Here is a 25,214-nt window from a genome sequence, read left to right as displayed (position 1 = left end):
AGGGAGCACACCAGATAACAAGAGACTTGCATCCTGGTGCCCTCCCTTGCATCTGACATAGCCCTGACATCTGATATAGCCCTGACATCTGACAAAATCAGGAGGTTGCACATACACATCATGGCTTGTAACCTGTAATAGATTTTTCCTCCAGAAATTGGTCCAATCCCCTTTTAAAGGCATCTAGGCCAGATGCCATCACCACATCCTGTGGTAAGGAGATCCACAGACCTACCACAAGCTGAGTAAATAAATATTTTCTTTTGTCTGTCCGAACTCTCCCAACACTCAATTTTCGCGGATGTCCCCTGGTTCTGGTGTTATGTGAGACTGTAAAGAGCATTTCTCTATCCACTCTATCCTTCCCGTGCATAATTTTGTGTCTCAAACCACATATTGAATAATATGTTGCTCTCTTGTCTTGGAGTACCCCAAAATGGATAGACTTAAACAAAAAGCATCCTGTGGCCAATCTGCGCATCACCTGGTTTTTAAGTACTGAAGTCCATGAAATAAAAATGTAAAGATGCAATACTTCAAACAAGATAATTGTAGGAAAAGTTTTCTATAAGATAAATGACATGAAGCAAAATGTTGAAGCAAAATGCAGCAGCATCTAACCAACCCCTAAAATGAGTCATGTTTGCTTTTTTTGATTGAACGTAACAGTATAGACCAGGGGTGCCCAAACCCTAGCCCTGAGGTCACTTGTGGCCCTCAAGGCCTCTCAATGTGGCCGTCAGGGAGCCCCCAGTCTCCAATGAGCCTCTGGTCCTCCAGAGATTAGTTGGAGCCCGCACTGGCCCGCTGCAACTGCTCTCAGTGTGAGGGCGACTGTTTGACCTCTTGAGTGAGCTGTGGGATGAGGGCTTCCTCGACTGCTTGCTGTTTCGCATCTATGATGCAGTAGCAGCAGCAAAGGAAAGGTCAGCCTTGCTTTGTGCAAGGCCTTTTATAGGCCTTGAGCTAATGCAAGACCTTCATTCATTCATATAAGTTCATCTCTGATATATACATTTATGTAAACTTATGTAAATTTATTCAAATTTTAACTGTAAATTAATTATTTTTTTCCCTGGCCCCCGACACAGTGTCAGAAAGATGATGTGGTCCTCCCGCCGAAAGATTTGGACACCCCTGGTATAGACAAAGCTCACGTGAGCCCTACTTGTCTGCAGTGTTCCCAATAACCTGCTTGACCAAACTCTGCATAGCAAGGAGATTCGCAAAACCAAAAATTCAGTGATAACATATGACAGCTTACAAGGAATACAGCTGGTTTGTTTTCCAGTTTATTTTGTTTTCTGAATTTTTTTTCTCTCCCTTCAGTGCGCTCCTTGCTTTACCTCTCTTATCATTATCTATCTTTCCCTTTACATTCTGCCTCTTCTGTTCCAGTTTTCCTTATCTTCTAGAAACAAAGACAACAAGAAACCTGCATGGTGTTGCCACACCCTTGCACCTGGCATTCTGAGGTAGCCTACTTCTAAAACCAGGAGGTTGCGTATACCCATCATGGCTCGTAACCTGTGATGGACTTTTCCTTCATAAATCTGCCAATTCTCTTTTAAGGCATCCAGGCCAGACACTATCACCACATCTTGCGGCAAGAAGTTTCACAGATTAATCACAGGCTAGGTAAGAAATATTTTCTTTTGTCTGTTCTAACTCTCCCTACACTCAATTTTAGTGGATGTGTCCTGGTTCTGGTGTGTGAGAGGGGAAAAAAATCTCTCTATCCATTCTATCCATTGCCTGCATAATTTTGTACATCTCAAAAATGTCTCCCCTCAGGCACCTTTTTTTCTAGACCGAAGAGTCCCAAATGTTGTAGCTTTTCCTCATGTGGGAAATGCCCCAGTCCAGAAATCATTTTGGTCACTCTCTTCTGCAACCTTTCCCAGTTCTATTATGTCCTTTTTGAGATGTGGTTACCAGAACTGTATGCAATACTCCAGATGTGGCCTTACCATTGATTTGTAAAATGGCATTACAATATTGGCTGTTTTATTCTCAATCCACTTTTTAATTATCCTGATCATGGAATATCACCTTCTCAACAGCTGCTGCACACTGGCTCCACTTTCATCAAGCTGTCCATTATTATTATACATTTTTATAGAAATTTAATTGGTACTAAAAGCAAGCAACATACTCAAGATTTCATAAAAGCAAAGAAAATTAAAACTTACAAGCAGTGTAGACATGAAGCAAATATATCAGTTGCATTTACCTTGTAGTAAGACTTGCAGATTTTGTTCCCGTAGGCGACTCCAATCCTTCCCCTGGCTTTGAGGATTTCTCTCTGTTCATTTGCTGTAGTATTGAGTTCAATTCACTAATAACATTAGCCTTCGGGCCTGAGAGAACTGGGCTTTTAACTTCAGTTACATCACCCCATAATTTAGAGGTCCTTTGCTGTACAACTTTAGCCATATTAAGCTGTGCACTGATAGGGGGTGGGGGTGGAGCAGGTGGAGGAATAACAAAACTATCTACAGCTTCTTCAATTAGCGCATCCTTGTAAAGTGCATTGCTTTTGTTGATTATGGGCTTCATTTTTGGCTTCGGAGGTACTGGGGGTTTGTCCACCAGAAATGTTTGCCCATCTGCATAGACTGTACAAGTATCCAGGTTCTCACCACCTTCAGAGGACAAGGTAGAGATGCTGGATACAGTTGAGATAGTGCTGGTTGTCTCTAGATGATGGTCACTACTGCTTCGACTGTCCACTTCTTCAATCCCAGAGTCAGTGACATTTTCAAAATTTTCAGGGGGTGGTAAAAATGAGGCAGGCAAACAGTTTGAAAGACCCACTGGTTTCTTACTGTCTCCATCTATTGAATTTGAGGGTTGAATGGGGTTAAATGAAGCAGATGGAGTTCCATTTTTTCTCTGTTTGAGCAAGTCTGTTAGCGCAGAACCTGGAACGGAACGGTCGTCAGGGATATCAAAACTGTTCGCAAATTCTAAAGGTGGTGGTAATGGCTCAGTAAAGATGAAATCATCATCAAGATCAACAGATGCTAAAGGGGGTGGAGGAATACGGAATGGCAAAATGATAGGATCATCTACAGAGCCAACTGCTACAATAGTTTTGCAGGGAGATGCAGGTGGCTCGAGCAGACCAGCGTCATCTAGTCCACTTTCTGCTGTTTCTGTGCTTTCCTGCGTCTCTGGTGGAGTCTTTTCAGGATTCACATCCATCATAACTCCTTCTTCCTCATTTTCAGGGATATCATTGGATTGTGCTGTGTCTACTGTATGAACCATGAGCAAGCCAGCTGACTTCTGTTGTGAGGTATCCACAATATTTATCAGCATGTTCTTCTTTTCTTCAGGCCTCCTCTCTTTCACCATATCCGTCTCATATTTGTTCTCTGTCTCCTGCCTTCTTAGGGGACCACGCGTATTTTGCCTATTAAGCGTAGCTGCAATTGGAAATGTTGTTTCAATATTGGACCTCAACTTTGTATCTATATAGAGAGGTTTATTAAGGTCTGCTTTGCCAGATTCAACTTTCCCTGGAATTTGCTGGGTTTGCTCTTTCATGGCTCTATCTCTGGCAGAAAGGGCAAGGGCTAAAGGTGAATTTGGATCCAGTAACTTCCCCGTGAGTGGATGAACATAATTATCCAAACTGGACATACCAGCATTCTGGGTTGCCAATGCGTTGCTTTCTGATCCCACTGTTGTTTGGGCTAATGAGTTTGGTGCCCTTCCATCATTTGGTTTGCTCAATTCACTGCTGTTAAAAATGTTTTCAGGCTCTCTAGGTGCTGGGATGGGAGATGGTGATACAAGGTTCCTAAAGTTGTCTTCATTATTGAATATTCCTTCATCACTAACCTTAGACTGTCTCATACGTGGTGTTGGAGGTGTCAGCCCGACATCCTCATCTCCTAAATCTGTAGAAAGAAATGCTGGAGAATTGCGCCTGGCTTCTAATCGTTTCTCCCTGTCCCTCACTGCCCCAGCAATAGCTGCTGCAAAGGGACTACTGACCGTCAAATTATCTTCAGGTCGAAGCTGTCCTGGTTGTTCTGAAGACTGTGGGTCAATTTCCATGCTGCTTCCTTGGCTACTTTTTCCACTACTGCTGGTCGATGGCTCTTTAACAATGATAGTTGGAATTGGAATAGAACAGGTTTTTTCTGGACTATCCTCAACATTAGATTGTTTCACTAGCATTCCCTTCCGTCTTGCTGGCTTGGCTGGGACATACATTGCTTTGCTTGCTATTTTTCCAACTTCAGAGTATGGGTTTTCTGGCATCTGACCCCTCTTGTTTCTGAAGCTTGCCTGAGTTGTGGCATTTCTGCTATATAAGTCCTCAGAATCTAGAGAATAACGATCCAGCTCTCTTCGGTAATATATCCCTTTGTCCCTTATCACGGTCCCCATATTTTCAGATCTACCTGAAACAGCTATCTTTGAACCTGAATTCTGATTAAATGCAGGCTTAATTGTTCCATATATTCTAGGCATTGGAGATTTGGGAGAGTTGTAAAGAGAAGGAGATGGTGGTGGTGGTGATGGAGGTAAAGACTGTGGTGGAGGAGGGATATCTTCAGAGGTGTCTGGCATGGAAAGACTTCTAGTAAATTTTAGCATGGGAGGAGCCAAGAATTGCCGTTCTTCTTCTGTTATCCCTTAAAAAAAAATCACAAACTATAATTTTTAAGTTACCCTTGAAGCATCCATTATCGCCAAAGATATAGTATACAAGTTACAACAAATACTGTGCATTGTATGGGTTTTAGACTACTGTATGTCTGCACTGGAGTCCCTGTTCTGCAGATCTTAAATCCATAGTTTTGGCCTGTGTCTCACTGTCCCTATGCTGCTCTTTAAACGTAAGCAGCTTATAAACATAAGAAACTTTGTAGACAGATTAAGTTTTACTGTATGAGGTATTAACAACACTTAACATTTGCACAGTGCATTCCAAGTAAGTTTCACATGCACTATCACGATGTTGTTCTCACAACAACCCTGTGAAGGTATATATTATTCTCCCACATTGGAGCTGGGAATGTTGAGCCTCGGAAGGAGTGGTCTGTCCAAGGCCACTCCTAGAGAGTTCTTAACAGAAGTACGATTTGAAATGAAGAAGCTCTGATTAACTGTTTGGTCTCTTGCAGTGCAATCATAGGCATGTCTACTCAGAAGTAATCCAAACGGAGTTCAATAAGACTTATTCCCATCTAAGTGTGCGGAGGTCTGCAGCCTTACTCACTCATTACACCAACTCAGTGGCACAGAATTTTATACTAGAAACTGAGAAGTGGTGCTCTAATCAGAACAGGGCATGGAATCAGGTGTGGTTATCATCAATGACATATTGTCTGGCATGCTATTCCAGATACTATCTATGTATGGAGGTTATCTCTGGGACGATTTTTATAGCTGGTTTGCTGATTTGCACTCACTATACAACAGAAGTAAAAAGGAACTGCTTAGCAATGGATAGACTGTCATTCTACATATATTCAGACAAATTTCATTTTTTTAATCTGATACTCTTAATTACTTTCATGCAGGAAATGGAAAGAAAGGGTGGGGGAATCTGTTCCCAAGGAATAGGGAATTCTTTCCCATGGAAGAAGAGAGAGCAAGGAAAGTTTTTGTTTCTCAGCTTTAGTTCTCAAGTTGTACCCAAATCTAATGGCAAGATTTTAATAAATGCTTGTTTTCAGATCCTGCCTTTGTTTTCCTGGCAAAACTAGCACACACATCATTGAGGAATAAAAAAAAGGCACCAGATTCTGACAAGATCAAAACAATAGTTTTCTTTTAAAAAAAAAAAAGAGTTTTCTTTAAGTAAAATACTAAATGTTGCTAAAGGGGGAGGAAAAGAGGTGGGGAGGCTACAGAAGGAGGTGGATCCAGTGACAATGGTGCACTCTAGACCCTAACGCCTCCAACAGCAGTCTCGCTGCCCCCTTTCTCTCCTTTGACTTGCAACAGCAAAATAACCGGCACAGGTCTGAAGAGACCCATTGTGGGGTGGAAGACTTACAGAAGGGAAAGGAGATTTAAATTCCCTTTCCCCTCTGAAGCCTTCTGCTCTACCCCCCACTGGATAAACCATGTGCCTTGTCGGTATGGTTACACCGGGGGGGGGGGGCAGGTAGAAAAATGATAGAATTGGGCTGTTGGATGTCTTTAAATGTCAAATATTAAACCAATTGGGTTTGGTTTTAAACAGTCTTGATAAGGATACTCTGTTGCTTGCTACATTGTCAATTGTTTATTTTGCATTTTAAATGAATTTCTGTACACAGTTCACCTTATCGGATTTACTGATCTGATGTACTGAAGCAACAAACTAAAATATTTCAAAAAAGATGAATTTCAATTCAAAAATTCAGTAACATTTACAAACAGTTTTTATGTAATGGCAATTTGTTACACTCAATTTTTCAAGGCTGAATCCTGAATAAATGCATTTAAAGCAAACTGGGCTGAACATATTATAAGCAACAGTTAAACATAAAAGCAGCATCTACCTGATACACAGGGACAGTGTAATATTTTTACCTATTGATTTTTGTCTTCTCACTGTACCTCGTGGTACACCCAGAAATGGGCCTTGAGAACTCCCAGGTACTGTAGGGGGCATCACAGCAATCCCTTGTCTATCATACATAGACTATAAAAGGAAAGCAAATAATTATGTCCAAAAAAATGAAATGTAAACAATGTAAAATTCTATTTCATTCTCTCATATAGCTCTGGTTTAAGGATTTGTGAAACCACCTGATTGCTCCCACATCACTCCAGCAAAACATGTATTTCTGCCCATGTGATTAGCCTAAGCACATTGTCCGTATATACGGTGCTGGGGAGTTACCATCTTGTTGACATCTGTTTCACTGGGGCAAATGTCACAAGTATGGTTTGTATCCATGTAATTCGCATTAGCCACATGGCTCGAATCTATACATTTCATTAAGGAGCACAGAAATTGCAGAAAATACGCAACCACCACAATGCTCAAGGTTATACATAAACCAGATATTATTTACTATTTACTTGAAACATTATGGAAAAACATACATGCTATATGCTAGAACCTCTTTTAACTAACAGTAGGAGACATCCAAAATATTTGATAAGTCACATTTCTGGTTTCCCAGAAATGCCACTTTAATATTTCATATTCAGAGATAATGACATAAGGAATATCTGATGAGTAAAAGTACCCGTGAACTTTGGCTACACACAGTTTTATGTCAGATAATGTAGCCTGCTATAAATATATTTAGAAAAACTTTTTATTTACACCTGTATCTAAAAAGCAAAAAAGAAAGCAATTTACTACCGTATATATGAAACATGTTTTAGAAAACAAACTTGCATACCTATAACTGTTATTTGTTGAAAGTAGTTCCTACACAGCCTTTCACAAATAGACGGATGGAAGGACATCCTTTGAGAGTTTCTGGGACACTCTTTTCCACTTATCAGCAGCGTTCAATGGCAAAAGGTAGGGGGCAAGGGTCTCTTTTAGTTCAGAGCCTCCAAATGGACTGGAGGACCTGAAAATGTATATGGGCAGTCTACTCTTGAACAACAATATTTTTATTTACAGACTTCTACCCTGCTTTCTCTCCCTGCTGGGCATTCAAAGCAGCAAGAAAGTCAGTCTTCTCTTCTTCAAATTGTGTCACACACTAATGGATGTTAAAAGCCCAATCCTATGGTTCCCTCCTACTGATGCAGCTACACCAAAATGGTCACCGCTGCATCCTGCAAGGGGGGACAGTCACAGAGGACTTCTTTGGGTGAGGGGACAGTTGTTCCCTTCCCTGGGGATAAGACTCCATAGCGCTCAGGGTGTACTCAGATATGCAATAGCGAAATTGCTGGCACATGTCCATGAGGACCAAAGGCTATGGGATCAGGTCCGAGAAGGAGGCTAGGATTTGGTGGCTGTTGCCATCACCAGACGCACACCCTGATCCACTCATCCCCTGCCTTATTCTGCCTTACTCTGCTCTGTCCCAACTCCCCCACCAACTTACCTGCCTCAACAGGTCCAGGGGGCTCCGCCAGTGTGCATGGGAAGCCTCCAGCCTTCCCGCTGGTGCTCTGGAGGTTCACAATTCCAAACACTGTTGGAGTCCCTTTCACAGCTGCCATAAGGCAGTTAGTGCTGATGAAACACTTGTTTCGCCAGCACTAAAGCCCAATAGGACTGGGTTATTAAGGAGTCTAGCATGTATTCAAGTAAGGATGGAGGGCATGACCACAAAAGTAGAAAAGAAGATATCATTCCAAGCCCTGCCTTCATATCTAAGATATATGTCATATTAGTATTTTGTACACCTTCTCTGGATACCTGGCAGTAGGAATAGGGGGTATAGCCCTTATATGCCCATTTGGGGTATATGCCCATTTGCCATAAAGTGGTGCCCAGGGCCACAGAGAACTAAGCAGGAGCAGATCTATAGCTCAGGTTTTGTATGGTTGAATCCAACCTTCATGAGCACAACATTAAAAAAAAAAAAAGATGCAGAATTATATTGTTTTCCCTTCCTATACCCTTTACATACATGATATTGTGGTAAAAGACAGTGGAAAGGAATTCTGGTCATATCCACAAATGACTGGTCCTAGACTATACCCAGTGCTGAATCAGTGTACTATAAGACTATGGAAGCTACCAAAGGGACTATGGAAGCTATAAAGGAAGGAAAGAAAGGCCTTTCCTCATGCTAACATTATATTCCAGATGATTGCCTGTAAACAGATATATGCCCCACCTGATGTCTCCTAGCAAAGACCCTGTTTTGCCAGATTCCTGGTCCAAGTTTCACTTAGAGAACCTATGCCCACTTTAAGCTAATTAGCTTCCCTGTGTTCCCCAACAATGGCCCAAGTTCTGCACTGCAGGACCCCACCATCAGCGTAGCTCACCTGTTCAACCTGCAGTGGAAGGAAGGTTCTCCTTCCTCCCCTCTCCTGCCAGCAGCTTCTCCAGCCACTACAGCAACAACTTGGTCCTCAGCAGGTTTTTGGAGATTGGTGTGTGGCTGCCACTCCCATGTCTCCAGCAGTCTCTGTTCCAGCAATCCTCAGAAGTCTATTTGCCCATCTGTCCATTAGTCAGTCCATCGGTCATTCAGCAAGGCCAGTAGTCCATCAGCCAGTCCATTAATCCATCAATTTAGTTCTCCAAGCTCCTTACTTCTGCTCTCTCAATCTCTCCAAACTTCTTCCACACCCACCAAACTCTCCCTTGTTCAGGTGCTGCTTTTATCCCTTACTGACTTGGTTGCCTCTAGCAGCTGCAGCTGTGCAGCATACTCACTGCTGGTTAGAGCCCTGGGGGCCCTATGTTTGCCTGCCAGAGCAAGGGGCCCCTGTTGACAGCACACCCTATCTCCTCAAGGAATCTTGTGCATTTCCATTACAGACTCAGATCCTTCTAAATAGCCCAGTTCTACTTAAACACCCGCACAGTGATGCAGCAGTCTTGGCACGGTCTCCACTGAATTCCACAGGGAAGTTTTGGCTGCTGGAGGTATTTGTCCTCTTGCCCTGGGGAAAGCCAGCAGCTGCTATGGGTGAACTTGGACCTGTGCCAGTTCAATTACAGGCACAAGTCCACATTGCTCAGGGAAGGTGGATCAGTCTGGAGAAGAGGGTTTGGATTCAGTAGTGCTGTTGAACTAACTCCCCATGCATGCCCAATCTGCACATCCACCACTCATTATCTCCCCATTCTGCCCACTCCCTGCCCTGGGTTTACCTGCTCTGATAAATTTCCCAACATTCACCGGAAGCTCCAGCCTTCGTGCTGGTGCACTAGCAGCTTGTGCCACCACAAAGCACTTTATATGTGCTTTGTGGCAGAATGCTCCAGTGCAGTGTTTCTCAAACTGTGGGTCGGGACCCACTAAAAGGGTTGCAAGCCAATTTCAGGTGGGTCCCCATTCATTTCAATATTTTATTTTTAATATATTAGACTAAATGCTACTATGTATGTGACTGCATCTGGGGAAAATGTTACAGCTCTGTATTTTTAACAGGCTACTATGTATATTCTTTTAACAATGATAGTCAATGGGACTTACTCCTGGGTAAGTGTGGGTAGGATTGCAGCCTAGGATTGTTAAAAATTTTCCTGCTTGATGATGTTACTTCCAATCATGACATCACTTCTTGTGGCTCCTAACAGATTCTCATTCTAAAAAAGTGGGTCCCAGTGCTAAACATCTGAGAACCTCTGCTCCAGTGGAATGCATTTTCCACAGGCGCTATTTTGGATAGGACTGGGCCGCTTGTCCGTTCAGAAGCATACAGGATAAATCATGCTGAATAAGTAGGGTGACCATATAATTTATCTTCTGAACCAGGAGACTTTTGATAGTGCCATGTTCTAGCATGCTGTGTCACTGAACCTACTCTAGCAAATTGTTTTCATAGCCTCCAACATCAGGAAGTGCATGTGCATGAGAGAGAGAGAGAGAGAGAGAGAGAGAGAGAGAGAGAGAGAGAGAGAGAGAGAGGAATGGATGATGGATGGATGGATGGATGGATGGATGGATGGACGGACATGTTAGGCATCTGAAAAAGAAATCTTTTCCTAGAAACTTTACTCATTGTCTGCTTCAGTTACAAATTTTGAAGTGATTTGAAAAGGCCTAACACCTCATCTTATTTAAGACAATTTCATTTCAAAATGAGTGTCTCAGGCTGTTCTCTCACTTTAGCACCATTCATGTTCCAAAATGCTAAGGTCCTGTGTGGCTATATCCAATACTAATATTCTCTGTCAAGTAGTGTCCCTCTAAGCCAGTGGTTCTCAAACTTTGCACTGGTATTCACTTTTCAGAATGACAATGTGTCCGGGACCCACCAGAAGTAATGTCATTAATCTGGAAATGATGTCATGGTTGAAAGTGACATCATCAACAGGAGGTGCTTTCCTGAAAATGCAGCAAGCAATTAAATTGCACCATTTTCCCTAGATTGGTGGACTGTAAATAATTTTAATTATAAATATTAAAGTAAAACAATCAAATAAGGGAAAATGACATGGGGAAGCCTGCCCTGTTCAGCCAAGTGAATTCACTCTGTAGCCTGCTTGAAATAACCTCAAACCCTCCCCCCCCCCAAAAAAAAGATCAATACATTTTTCAGCCCTACTCAGTGCCCAGCTTAATTTAAGTTCCTATATTTAAACCAGTTCAGTGTGATTAGGGACAAAATCAGTTTTACACTGAGATTCAAAGCTTCCCTCTTAACACTTATTAAAACCCCAGAGGGAGGAGAAGAGGAAATGAGGCTCCACTGGGGGGGGGGAGAGTCTGGAAAAAACAGCAACACTTTCCAATAAAGCAGTGTTTCCCAAACCACTGGAACCCATTTTTTTAAATGGCAAACTATTAGGACCCACCTAGCTTTGAAAGACTAAAAAAGGAAAAAAAATTACTTTACCAGCTGCAGCCTTTTTATGGTGCGGGGGATGCCTTCTGGAGTATTTGTTAAGTTCCACATTCGTCAAATCAGGACCATTCTGATGGTCTTGCATTTTCCTTCCCGATCTTTCAATGTGAGCCAAGGCACTGTTGCTTACTCATGAGTAAACACGAATGTGTAGCTTAGTTTCACTTCCATAGAGCCCAACACATTTGTCAGCTTGAAGGGAAGGACTTCCTTCTCAGGGTGTTTTGGGGGGGCTGTGTTTATTGGATTGGGTCTTTTCTGATGGCACTGGATTCCTCTTCTGCCCTTTGCAATGGACCAAGGTACATTCATCTACTCACAAGTAAACATGCGGTGTGACTCAGTTTCACTTTCCATAGGGGTCCATGCATTTTTCTTTTCTATTATCAGCTTGTCAGTTTCAGTTTCGCAACACACCAACAATCAGGTTGCAACCCACAGTTTGAGAAAACTGCTCTAAGCTGCATGGCTGCGCAGCTTGAAATAGAACGCTGCACAGCTTCTGTCAAAGCAATCCAGACCGGTGGCATAGCTAGCGAGGGGTGGGGGGTGGTCCACCTCAGGTACCAGCCTTGGGGGGGGTGACACCACAAATTACCTAACTTTGTTAACATTGCAGAGGTTACTAGGAACCCCATCATGCTATATACCGTTGGATGCGGAATTTCCAGCTGAATGCAATGCAAAAAACCAGAGGAAATTATCACCTTTACATCAAAAGTTATAACCAAAAAACCAAAAACAAAAATTGCATAGAGCCCTATGGAAAGTGAAACTGAGCCATATTGCACGTTTACTCGCAAGTAGGCGAACATGCCTTAATCCATTCGGCAGGGCAAGTTGAGATGAATTCAACAACACCAGAATGGTTCCTATCCAATGAAAGCTACCCCCAAAAAACACCCAAGAAGGAAGTTGCTCCCTCCAAGCAGGCAAATGTATTGAGCCCTATGGAAAGCGAAAGAAAGTCACATGGTTGCTTTTACTCGTGAGTAAGCAAACGTGCCTTGGCTGCTGGTCAAGTCAGGCAAAGGGGAACAAGGCTGGCTACATGGTCCCAATCTGATGAAAGTGGAACTCAACAACTGCTCCAGAACGCAGCACCCCCCCACCCAAGAATAAAACAGAGGCTTGAGCTGGTAAGGTGGGCACTGGGGAGGGCTGAAAATCTCACTGATTTTTTGTGGGGGAGGGGTATTATTGCAGGCAGGCTACAGAGAAAATTCACTTGGTGAAACAGGTGAATTAACAATTCACCTAATTAAATTAATTCACCCAATTAAATTAATTAATAATTAATTTAAATTAATTAATTCACCTAATTAATAATTCATCTAAATTAATAATTAATTAATTAATAATTAAATAATTATTAATTTAATTAATTTAATTTAATTAAAATAAGTAAATTATTTAAATAATTAATTTATTAAATTAATTAAAAATTAAATAATTCATCTAAATTAATAATTCACCTAATTAATTAATAATAATAATAATAATAATAATAATAATAATAATAATAATAATAATAAGGTATTTATATATTGCCTTTCTGGTCATTGGATTACTCCTTTGACTTTATTCAAGGTGGTTTACATAGGCAGGCATTCTAAATCCCTCAAGGGAATTTTTACAATCATAGAGGTTCTCTCTTTCAAGAACCAACAACATTTCAGAATGGATCTTCCTGGTTTGGTCTCACTTCTGGCCTCCAGTTCTCCCAGGCAGGCTGACAAGCAGCTCCATCTCTCACATGGAGGGCAGCCAAGACGCTCGCACCAAGAGCAGGTGGAATCACTCAGCTGGGCTTGTCAGCTGCTTCAAGGTCTCGCCATTCTCAGCCATTCAGGGAGCTGCCAGCGTCCTCGAACTGGCAACCTTCTGATGTTATCTTCCGGCTAGTAAGCATGGTGGTGGCCATCTTTTCTAGTTCTGAGCTTACTTGGAGAAATTCTAGCATGCCTTGCACACTAGAATCTTTTTTTAAAAAAAAAAAACAACGACCCAAGAGTGCTGGAAACTCAAACAAAAAACAGCTTTCTAGCGCTAGAAGCTAAAAAAAAGAATGCATCTACTGTTGCGTCATTCCAGAGGAGGGGCACTTCATTCTGAATGCCTTCCTGATATGGAGAAAGCTGCACAACATAATGTAGCTTTCCCTTTTGCCAAATCCAAATGTATGTTATTTGCAATTGAGCTCAAATGGGGAAGAATAATTTAGGAGTTTTAAGTATAGATATGAAACTTTTTTCCTAAAATCGTCTTTGAATCTGTCTGCGTCTGCATGCATGTATGAAATTTGCATGTAATATGTGATTAGCCCCATGATTAAAATTTTAAAACATATGCATGGTAAAGATAGCACACACATGCAATAAAAACACCTCTAAATTCCTCCAGAAACACTGCTAAATGCAGCAGATCAACTGTTTCCCATCTGTTAAAAAGATAATTGGAAAAGCTACACAGAGCTATGTGCATGTCAGAACCATGTGCACAGTTAGAGATGTCTGAAATTTTCACTGCAGAGGCACACACTGCTGAATTTGCAAGTGCATTTCAGCTTAAAATGCAACTTGCCTCTTCAGAAGCTAAGCAGCCTTGGGGAAAACATCTTTCATTGCTAAACAAAGTCTTCCACTTTGTTCAGCAGGATCATGACCTAAGACAAGGTCAGAAGTTTTTCATATTAATGATAGCTCTGCAGCTGTCTTTCAGTCCAGAAGCTAGATAATTTTCTCCTCAGAGAAAAAAAAAGAAGCCTTCAAACAACTTAACTCACAACTTTGCAACATCTACTCCTCACCTCAGAAAAGAATGCAGTATATTTGGCAAAGGCATGGAAAAGATACAAAATGGTTTGAGGAATTTAAAAAAGCACTTTTAAACAGCTGAGACTTTTATATTGTATTTTTATTGTTGTGCACTGCTTTGAGCACAGGAAAAGTGGTGTAAAATTTTAAAAAACAATTTTTAAAAACAATTAAACATCTGCTACCAGTATAAAAAAAACACACCACAGTATTAAAAGCTGTTTAATAGGGTCTAATGCAGCGGTTTCCAAACGGTCGTGTAGAGTTTGGGCTGCTGTTAAGTGTGTGTGGAGGGGTGGGAATGGCAGTGAAGCGATAGCCGTGATTGGGCCAACACTGGGGACAAAGGGGTTTTTTTTTTACCTACCTTTTGCAGCGCTAGCCTTCTGGACAGTGTGGGGAGCCCATGGACCCCTCTGCAGGGCTCTGCAGACCTCTCTGCAGGGTTTCCCAGGCCTCAGCAAAGTTAAAAAATGCTACTGTGACTCACTTCTGGTTTTGTGATTGCCAGGATCATGCCACTGCCACCCCCCACCCCTTAAAGGGGCAATGACAGAGCTTCCCTGGCTGGGACATTGCTAAGCCCCAGTTTGGGAACCTCTGGTCTACAGGATACAATTTTCACTATCATTTTCCAGTGTAAACTGTGATTGGGATGCTGCCTTAGAACAATACCCACTTGGGAAAGCACAACTTACACAGTGACGTGACCACTCATTGCACAAGCTTACTGAAAAAGAGAAAGTTAAAGACCAACTAGGAACTCAATGCCAAAATCAAGTAAGGCAATCAGAATTTCATGGTGATTTGCTGGGCCTGCCCTCATGCTGGAGGTATTCACAATGCCAAGTAATAGTTACTTTTCCCTACTGACCATCACCAACCAGAATGTGCACAAATACAACAGGTGACCCTCAGCCCAGGCAGATTCTGCCTCAGTGGGAAATATCAAGTGAAGCCTGATACACTATTGGTAAGAGGCAAAAAATTCTACACTTCAGTCTTTGCTAAAAGCCTCCTAAATAATGTTATATTTGAAATGTGAGGCACATAGGAAACTTGTTCCCCCATCCTCAGGAGCCAAGGGGAGCTCCATGCCCCTTGCTTCCGGAGGATCGCAGCAGGGTCAGACTGAACCCGACAGTTTAAAAAATGCCACTTCTGGTTTTATTGCTTTATAAGGCATTAAAAACACCACTTCTGGTTTCATGGAGAAATTGAAAATTGCTTTTTTGTTCAAACTGTTGGGCTCAGAAGACCCTCTGGAGGCAACATGCAGGGGACCTGCAGACCCGATCCACAAATATGGGATACATGGATACAGGGGCTCCCTTGTATTCTCATTGTAATTCATAAGTAAGTACAGTGGTGCCTCGCAAGACGAAATTAATTCATTCCGCAAGTCGTTTCGTATTGCGAAAATTTCGTCTTGCGAAGCGCGGTTTCCCATAGGAATGCATTTAAATTTAATTAATGCGTTCCTATGGGCAAAAAAAGTCAGAACAAAGTCAAATTTGGTTTACAAAGTGTTTATTAAGTGCACTTTAAAGGCATACATACTGTACAGAGGATTTCAAAAATTTCAAGCACAAAACTTCAACTTTTTAATTTTAAAAATTCGTCTTGCGAAGCACGGCCATAGAAAAATTCGTCTTGCGAAGCACAGCCATAGAAAATTTGTCTTGCGAGTCACCAGAAAAAATCGCAAAAACGCTTTCATCTTGCGAGTTTTTCGGTGTGCGAGGCATTTGTCTTGCGAGGCACCACTGTATTTGATGGTCATTTCAAAATAAAGTTTACTTCAGAAGTCAAACACCTAGAATTGTTTGAATACTATTGCTATGGATTAAATTCCAGCATACTATACAACAAATAACATTCTACAAGCAATTAAAGCCCACTTCACCATATTTATGCTAATGTAACTCCCACTTATTTCAGTAGGACTTAGTTGGAAGTATGAATCAAATAGTAGGATTAATTCTTGCGGGAAGTTTGTGGAATGAAATCCCAGGCACAGATCAGAATGACTCAGGATAAGACAGAGAAAGCAAGCTTGTTGGCTTATTCTTTGTTATTAGGGAGCTGCTAATATCCATATTCTATCACAACTCTAAGCATACAGTATAAGCATCACTCACATTCATATCAGAAGCTGACGGAAAGCATCTACTAGAAGGTCGCTGTTTAATTGTTGCCACTCTTGAGTCAACAGCTGCATTGTCTTGAATTCTTGATGGCTTTGAAACTGGTACAATTTCATCCACCTTATCTGTAACATAGAAGTAAGATAAGGATTTGCTAAAGTAAATCTAATTTGCCCCAATATTGAAAATCTAAATGTTGCAATGTTAAATAAAGAGTTTTACTTTAGAAAAGATGCAAAGTAAAAGGGGATCTTGGCATTTTAACAAGGCAATGCCTGAGCATCCTTAAGTCGTGCAAGCCGAGCACTTTTATTACTGCTGCGTAACATGCATGCTTTAGTTTTAAGCCTGCATGCATTTAATGTTTACTTAGTGTGACTCGAAAAACAATCCTCTTCTTCAAACCTTCAAAATCTGAAGGGAAAATATCTATATAGAAACGGAAAGAAAACCTTTAGAAATAGTACATCTGCAGAGCACTGTTCCACACAGCAGTCACTAGAATTTTAGTGATATTTTAAGACAATCTGTATTTTTAAGTGCTCTTTATGCTATTTGTAATCTACCCCTGATGTCAGGCTATTAGGCAAAACCAACTATCATTGCTAAAATAGCATCTTTTTAGTATCTTAAAAACAGATAAGAGTTTCATGAATTATTTTCTTATTTATATCTAAATACTAACTGTATAATGTTAAGCCTAAGCATCATTCAAATCTTCATTAGAACTTTCCTGTAAGTCTGGTGATTTTCAAAGTGCTAACAGCAAACAATTTTCTTTCAGTCTGGACTACAATTTTCCTCCATTGCCTGTGATGAAATGGTCATGGGGGCTCCCACCATGGGCTCAGATTGTGTCATGATGTTCAACAAATCTTCAGAGTGAGTATTGGGAGATGACTGCCAAATTGTAAAATGAGTTCATGGTGGAAGTCATGCTACAGTCACAGACAAAAGATAGGAAGACTCTTCCAGCTGGAGAAGAGGTAGCAACCCATTGTAGATGAAGTGATGGTGAGAATCAGCCCTCAGCTTTAAACGTACAATAGAAGCCAGTTAACAAAAATGTTATCTGCTTCCCTAGCAGGTAAAAAGAATTTGGATCCATTATGTGCAATGTGGGACACACCTAATTACAACCACAAACCAAAGTAGATGCAACTGACATATGTCATGTGTGTGTTTTAAGACGCAACAAGGATTGCAAATCAAGTGAGACTGTAACTATGTTATAGCATTAACTGTATATAGCATTTTGCGCATTACTGCTATTAATGAATTGATGCTGAAACCAAGGAACAAGGATTGCAAATCAAGTGAGACTGTAACTATGTTATAGCATTAACTGTATTTGGCATTTTGCGCATTACTGCTATTAATGAAGTCTTTTATTCTTTCCTTGCCACACTGTCAGTATCAAGTTTTAGACCAGGCGATCAGACTAACTATATGTACTAATGCAGATGTTTGGTTTTTAAAAAAATCTAGAATATCATAATTAAATTAAACAAAACATTCTCCCTAACCATAAGGCTCAGGATACACTGCATACAAGCATACACTGATATATGCATACATAAAAGTTGTATAATATTGGAAACAACTCCATAGCCTGCCAGTATCCTTTTTTCCTCGTCTTCGACAACTGGAGCCTTAAAGACATCATCTATTTCGGCTAATTTTCTTAGAATTAAGTACAGAATACCTGCAATGCAAATTGCTTTAGGAAGAAAGAAAAACTAGTTCATTAATTACCAACTAAATACAGCCACCCAATTTTCTACAGGCAATTCCATCCATCCAGGGGGCTGGAATTAGATATTTGTTCTCAGTTCCTCACTGTTGAAGAGCATATTCAGCCCCTAAGAGTGTGGTTTGGAATGGGACATGGGTAAAGGGAAATGGTTTTTAAAGTAGCACATTGAGGTAAATGTAGAGATGCATCCCAAGTCAGAGCCACATGTGTCCTGCAATGTGCACAAGGAGCCTGTGTATGTGGTTTTCCAAATCCACTTCAATGTATGGGGCATGTATACATGCACCTCTTTTTACCCCCCAGAGATGCCCCCATCAATAAAGTGAAAAGGGAAGCTTCTGTGACTGGGTGGATCCTGTGAGTGCATTAGAGCCCTTGTTCCCACAAGGAATCGCTGGATCAGGGCAATGGTGTTTAAGAAGAGGAACCACAGTTAGCTTCTCGGGATGAAAAGGTAACTGTCCTGGAAAAGAAGATTCTTGGTTCTTGGAAAGGCTTGAGATAACCTGCTGGCATCATGGAAATGAACAATGCAATGGACTGGCTCACTAGCAAACATTAGTACCTGCTTCCTATATTCTATATATTTTTTGCTTGCTTGCTTTTAGAACTATTGAAAAAAATGAGATAAAAATATACTCAATTTAGCAGTAATCCAAACTGTGTCTTCAAGCTGTGACTGAATCCTTCTGATATGCAGCAAAAGATAAACCCCACTCATTTCATCTTTGACATTTGGGTATGCTGGTGTATCTACCGCCAAAGAACATCAAGAGAGGTTTCATATTAAGCCTTTCCACCCCTATAAATGATCCCACAAAAACCTTTGGGAATCAGCTTGGAAAGATTTTAAAACATGGAAGTATTTGTTACTCTGTCTCCAAATAATGTAAAATTCCACATTAAAAAACTCATTACTTTTATAACTTAACAGATACACATAACCATATGCCTAGCCAGACAATGAGGACAACAGGTTAAGAATGAAGAGGTTTTGACAAAACACTTGAAAAAACACGGACATATTCACTTTCAGAGTGAAAAAAAAATGCATACCTCCAACTACTGATCTTGCAAGATAGTACTGGAAGTCTGATCTGATTACAATATCAGTTTGTGAGTATTTTCTAACAAAATCTGATACTGCCACCTCGTCAGTTTGTGGGAAACTCTATCTTTTGTTGATCTTATAGCTTTAATGTTCTCAGCTCCTTATTCCTCTTTGCTCTATAACTTCTCCCATTTCAATGATAGATACAATGACCTCTTTCAGTTGTGGATGAAGATCGCTGAAACAAGTTGTAATGGGGACAGGGAAATGGGGTACCATGTAGTACTGCAAAGAATGAAGGGGCACATCAATTGAGTAGAAATTGCAACGGCAGTCTGCTAGTATTGCCATATGACCATATGCTTGCAACTTTGTGCTGCTTTTTATCAGCATACAGAACTAATACAATGGGATGTGTTAAATCCCAATAGATTTTATGTATTAAATTTAGAGGGGGGAAAATCAAGTATTTCCAACAGAAGTTCTACTCTGTTTGAAGTAGCTGAAGAATTATTAAAACATTGCTATCACATTTTGATCGGTCCTGCAATATGTGCCAATGTTTTAGTATGTCCCCTGCTCCCCGTTCCGCCACACTTTTAGAGTGATAATGCAAACAAATACATTTTCATTACATTGCAGAGCTAGGCTGAAACAGTCACCTGACTTTTTGCCGAATCCATGCCTTTCCTTTTTCAAACACACAAAAAACTAAGAGGAAAAGAACTATACAGTATAGGGCTAATTTTCAATGAGAAGTGTAACTTATTTCTGCATAGAAGTTTGAAACCTATATTAGAACCTTAACAAAGGTTGCCAAACTGGATTTGTTGGTCAGGTTTGCTAGTTGACATCCTCCCCGCCTTTAATACTATGTTATTTTGTAAGAAAGTGTATTCTTGCAGCAGTGAGAATGACTCTTACATGCTTCAGTTTGAACTGTATTTATTTATAAAAAAGTGTCTATGTAACATGTTAAACAAACAAACAAAAAATAAAACAGGCACAGATGGGGCGCACAGTGGGATGCAGGTGTGAAAAGTTCACCCCTTACAAAGAGGGTGTATTTGAGAATATGTTCAAGACAGCACACCCAATGAAACATTCTTAATTAGAGTTTTTTTTCTGTTGTCTCAGGACAAATATTTGAACCACAAATTGCGCCTGCAAAGTGCCTGCATCGGGGTTAGCCCACACCAGCTGCATGTCATCATTAGCCCAATCATTTAGCAAAAAGCAGCCACAAGCAAATCTTTCACTAAGGAGCACATTATGGCTGGTTTGTACTGCAGCAAAATGCTTCCGGTTCCCATTTTTGATCGCTTTCAATCTCAAAGAACAAAGAGGGAGGGATGAGAGGGAAGAGACAGTTCACAGTTTAGATAGACCCACAAACTTAGAATTAGGTATGGATTTGACAAATATGCTCTTCTGATTCTTTAGAACTGTTTACAAGTGGGACCAGAAAGTCACGCAAGAGTTGCGCTGTATTTGCCACAGTGGTAGCAACCATTGCACAGCTGGCTGATGAAAACAGAATCTTTAAACCACAATCAGGGATACCACCCATGAAAGCCAGCCTGTAGTCTCCACATGCACAAAGATGTTTTTGAGTTCCACTGTGTTAAACATCTCACAGAGAGGCAGAACCAACATTAAAAATTTTTTTTCAGCCTACGGTATATTGCTTATCTGCCTGTTGTGCTATATTCACCCTGGTTCCATGCAGACCACTCTAGCATCAGTAAATGAGGTGGCCTAAAGGAAGAGGAAGACGGTCCTCCACTATCCAAACACACATCATCTGTGATGCAAAGCTGTTTTTCAGACATTGTGGCACAGTACCCAACAGCATGTCATGACTCTTAAATTCTGAGGAGGTCTGGCTACAAGGAAGGTGATAAATATCTGTGATATGACTAGGGATGTTTTCTCCAATAAATAATATTTATTGCAGGTAGTTATCCATATACAGAAAACACATTGCTATTTTCCTAAATCTCCAAACTCTCTCACTTGACAGTTATGTTACCCTCTAAGCCATCAGTTTGACTAAAGAAGAGCTTTTGAAAGTGTAGTTCATGTGCCTAGATAGGTCTGTTGGCACATTATTGTACACATCACAAAGGCAGCAATATAGTCCTGGCATGTTGCATCTTACGCAACCCAGCCAAGATATGTCGATTATTTCCACACAATGGGCTATAGATTTATCTGGTCAGACCCACACAGGATAAGAATAATCATGATCGAAAAAGGCACTAACAGGCTAACCCCAACACCTCAGGCCAGCATGCCAGAAACACCAGGCAAAGACTGATCGAACACAATTTCTGAGGCAAATATTGCCCAGACCCACATACTTACCAAGAAGTCCAGAATGCTTGCTCAGAGGAAATGGGGGGTGGGGTGGGGGGAAGGATAATGGAAAAAGAAAACTCAAAAAACAACTGCGTCCAGAAATGATTTGTATTTGTAAGAAAAGCAATGAATGTCTGGCACAGTGTAAAAAAATGCTCTCATGAAGCTAAAGTGAAGGAACAGAAGCAAATGTTCTTCAAATACCAGCAGCACACATTGTTAACAATGCAAATATAAACTACAAAATGTTAAGACTAATCTAGTCAGCCAGAATACAATGTTAGCCAAATGTAGAAATGGTCAAGTTCTGCCACTCATGGCCTTATGGCTAAGAATTAAAAGGACAGGCACATTTAAAAAAAAACCCTTAAAAATCCTATCACTAGTGTGATAATCATTTCTTCTTCCCACCCCCCTTTGCCTGACGCATGGGCATGGGCAATGAGGCCCTCTCCGTTATGGCTCTCTGCATTCGGCCACTGCGACGAGGCACTGTGGCTTGTGGCGTTTCTTGAGAGTCATTAATCCCTTCACCCCCTGGTAAGTATCCAGTGGGCATTGCCACTGCATCCTCACCAGTCCACGTTGAGGCACTGGTTAACTCAACATGAGGGGTGGCTCTTTGGGAGATACGCGTTTCAAGGACCTGTGTCCTTGGCTGTTTCAGGAAAGCTAAAATCTCAGACAGGTAGTTATGGATGGCTCTTGTGGAAGTAGCCACAATGCCTAGCTGCAATTCCATCCGGCCCATGGACTGTGACATGAGACCCATGGACTGTGCATGCTCCCTCTTGATATTTTCCAGCAGCTGCACAATCCTACTGTTGGTTTCCATCAATAATCTTTCCCCCTCTGTCAGCTGAGTCTGCCCTCTCCAACCCCGATCCCTAGGGATAGGCTGAACACCATGGTGCTCTTCGTTCATGTCATCATTTCCCTCCACAGGAGAGTCACTTTCATACTGGGGAGTCCTACTGAGTGATTGATCCCCAGGAGATTGTATGTCCATTGTACATTGTGGAGTCCGCTCTGGTGTTGGAAATCCCTCAAAATCTTCCCCAACATTGCTGTGGGTTTCAGATGAAGATAATGGCCATGGCCAACTCTCTGTAGTTCTGGCTGGTGAATCTTCATCAGATGCTGGCAATGAGGATTCTTGTTCTTCTGCTGGTGTGGATGGTGAACTTCCTCTCTGGTGCCTGGGTTGTCCCGAAGATCCAGGAACCTCCCCATCTTGCTCCCCAGTGACATCTGGCAATCAAATAGAGGAGCAACAACCACTGTATCTGAGGCCAGGAAGATGGAGGAATCTACATACATTGGACAACACACAGAAAGAAGCCAGTTGGGAAACCAGAGTGTTTGTGTTTGGGCAAATAGTAGGGCACACTAAAATTTAGAGCCTGAAAAGGGCAGGTGGCAGATGGTTATTAATCACTTTAGCACAATGCACACTGTCCTGCACCCAGAACACACACAACTGTGCTGGATCCCAAGGCATAACTTTCAAAACACCTTATTGTGATTGTGACAGTAAATGTCTGTGAACCTATCGAAAAGCTCACCTATGCATTGTAGTGATGTCACAGTCAGAAATCTCTGTGATGAACTTGGGGTCAATTGTCCAAGCGACCTGAGCTTCCTGGGGAATCAGATGTGCTCCACCACTGGCTTGTGTAGCAGCCCTTGAAGCACTGCTTGCTATCTTCTCTTTTGTCCGGCGTTTCATCTCACCCCTAAACCCCTTCCAGAATTATTGCCACAAATCTGTGACAGTCAATCAAATGCATCCTGTGAACAATGTCTCTTAGGTTTTTCATTATCTTTATACATTTACTGTATTTTCTTTCTAAATTGAAGATAGTTTCTACAGGAGAGCATTGTTCACCAGGATGCAGTTTTTGTTTGAAGGTAAATCTTTGCCTTCAGTTTCCCCCTGCTGACTCCTTGCCTGAGTACAATTAAGGAAAACATAGAACATGTGCTTCTCTATGTACAATGTATTTTACAAAGAAAGGTTAAGTATTAAGGGCATTTATCCATGTGTACCATTTAAATCCACATCTACACTCAAGCAAATGCAAACCCGAACACTTGAAAATGATTATATATTGCATGCACTTTCTAATTAGACTGTCATGTTCTGCACTTCTATGTATTATGTAGGCTAGTGAAGAATGAGAAAATGTTCTATGTAAAAAAACAAAGCCTTCTGCCTCTGGGAAAATTTAACCATTGATATTTATCTGATACGTCCACTAGAATGATCATAATAATCACTGCCTTGAGATATTACATTTTCTGCTCAAGCAAGGGAAAAGTGCATGAGCAGTAATTATTCTTATTCAGATGACTGTTTCAACAACAGTAACTACTACTGATCATCCCTGGTGAACTGGATGCTCTGTGTGGTTGGTGCTAAGACATTTGCACCTACTTTGCAGACTCTCAAATGATATTTGCATTTTGTCAGGTGCAACTCCTGCTCATTGACACACACCACATGCTGCTCTTCTGGACTTCATTTGGAGTTGTGTATTTGTGTGAAGGGCATGGGTGTATGCATATGTCAGATTATAAAATGACTTCTCTTTTACTGATTATTTCTTGAGATTGTCTGACATATTTTAGGCTGAAGAGGGGGAGGTTTGGGGTGCTTCCCAAAATGTCTATCTCACCATCCAGTTCTGACCTAGACATTTGTGCATCTAAAAGGACTTTGTGCATTTCATAAATCAATATAACTAAAGATTTAATCTCAATAATAATGATGCTGTGAGCATGGATTACTTTTCTATCTAGTAATTAAAGTATTCACGTTCAAAGTATTCACGTTCTGTTCGTATTGGGATAGACTGTCCAGTTGCATGTTTATGGAAAGTGAAAATGAAACTGTATAAAATGTATGAATTCCTTATGAAAATGGATGTGGGGATCTTCCACTGAATGGACATTTTGAAAGGGTCTTCATGAGATAATTTCAATGTAATATCTGCTGCTTTTATATTTTTATTCCCACCTTTGGTTCACTAGCACAATGAGAGCTGTGACCAGCGATTCTGATATCACTGAGATAAGGACCATGAAATTCATTCTACATAATTCTCTGCTAGGGCACACATATTGAACTGTAATATATTTTAACACAAAGGACAAATACCAATTTCAAAAACCTGATCCACTTCCTAGAGCAAGAATGGCCAACTGATGGCCCATGAGCAAGATGTGGCTTATGGAGTCATTTTTTTTACACCCCTCTCCACTCCAGCCTACTAAATTGCAATCAGAGTGTTGTAACATTTTATTCACAAAGAAAAAATTGTTTTCAAAAGTGTTGTTTAAGAGAGAGGCTTTCTACATTGTTATATTAGATCTCTCTCTGGGTTTTGATGCAGTATTCCAGTACATGTGAACCATAACTATGCTCCAGCACTTGTGAACCATAACTATGAAATACTTTCAGATAGAATGTGCTCAATTATTATGAAGTCCGACTACCTATGACAGAGTCAGACTGGAAAAACATGTACAGTACTGTACTTCTGGTCCCCAGAAAAGCATCTGGACAACAGAGTGGCCACTCACGGTAAAGAAGTTGGCCATACCTGTTCCAGAGGAGGAAA

At 41.0% G+C, this 25,214-nt stretch overlaps 1 protein-coding gene across 2 annotated transcripts in view; it reads right to left on the bottom strand.

The window, feature by feature from the left end:
• Positions 1-25,214, bottom strand: part of SHANK2 (SH3 and multiple ankyrin repeat domains 2) — a 434,329-nt gene that overhangs the window by 26,790 nt on the left and 382,325 nt on the right. For both annotated transcript variants that reach the window (XM_066632040.1, XM_066632049.1), the window contains 3 exons: positions 16,418-16,548; positions 6,520-6,655; positions 2,234-4,652 (listed from right to left, as the gene is read on the bottom strand). In XM_066632040.1, the coding sequence (XP_066488137.1) occupies positions 2,234-4,652; positions 6,520-6,655; positions 16,418-16,548 (2,686 nt within the window). The remainder of the gene's footprint in view (positions 1-2,233; positions 4,653-6,519; positions 6,656-16,417; positions 16,549-25,214) is intronic.

The sequence above is a fragment of the Tiliqua scincoides genome, chromosome 1 (genome assembly GCF_035046505.1).
Source record: "Tiliqua scincoides isolate rTilSci1 chromosome 1, rTilSci1.hap2, whole genome shotgun sequence".
Lineage (NCBI taxonomy): Eukaryota > Metazoa > Chordata > Lepidosauria > Squamata > Scincidae > Tiliqua > Tiliqua scincoides.
This window is presented reverse-complemented; position numbering and strand designations above follow the sequence as displayed.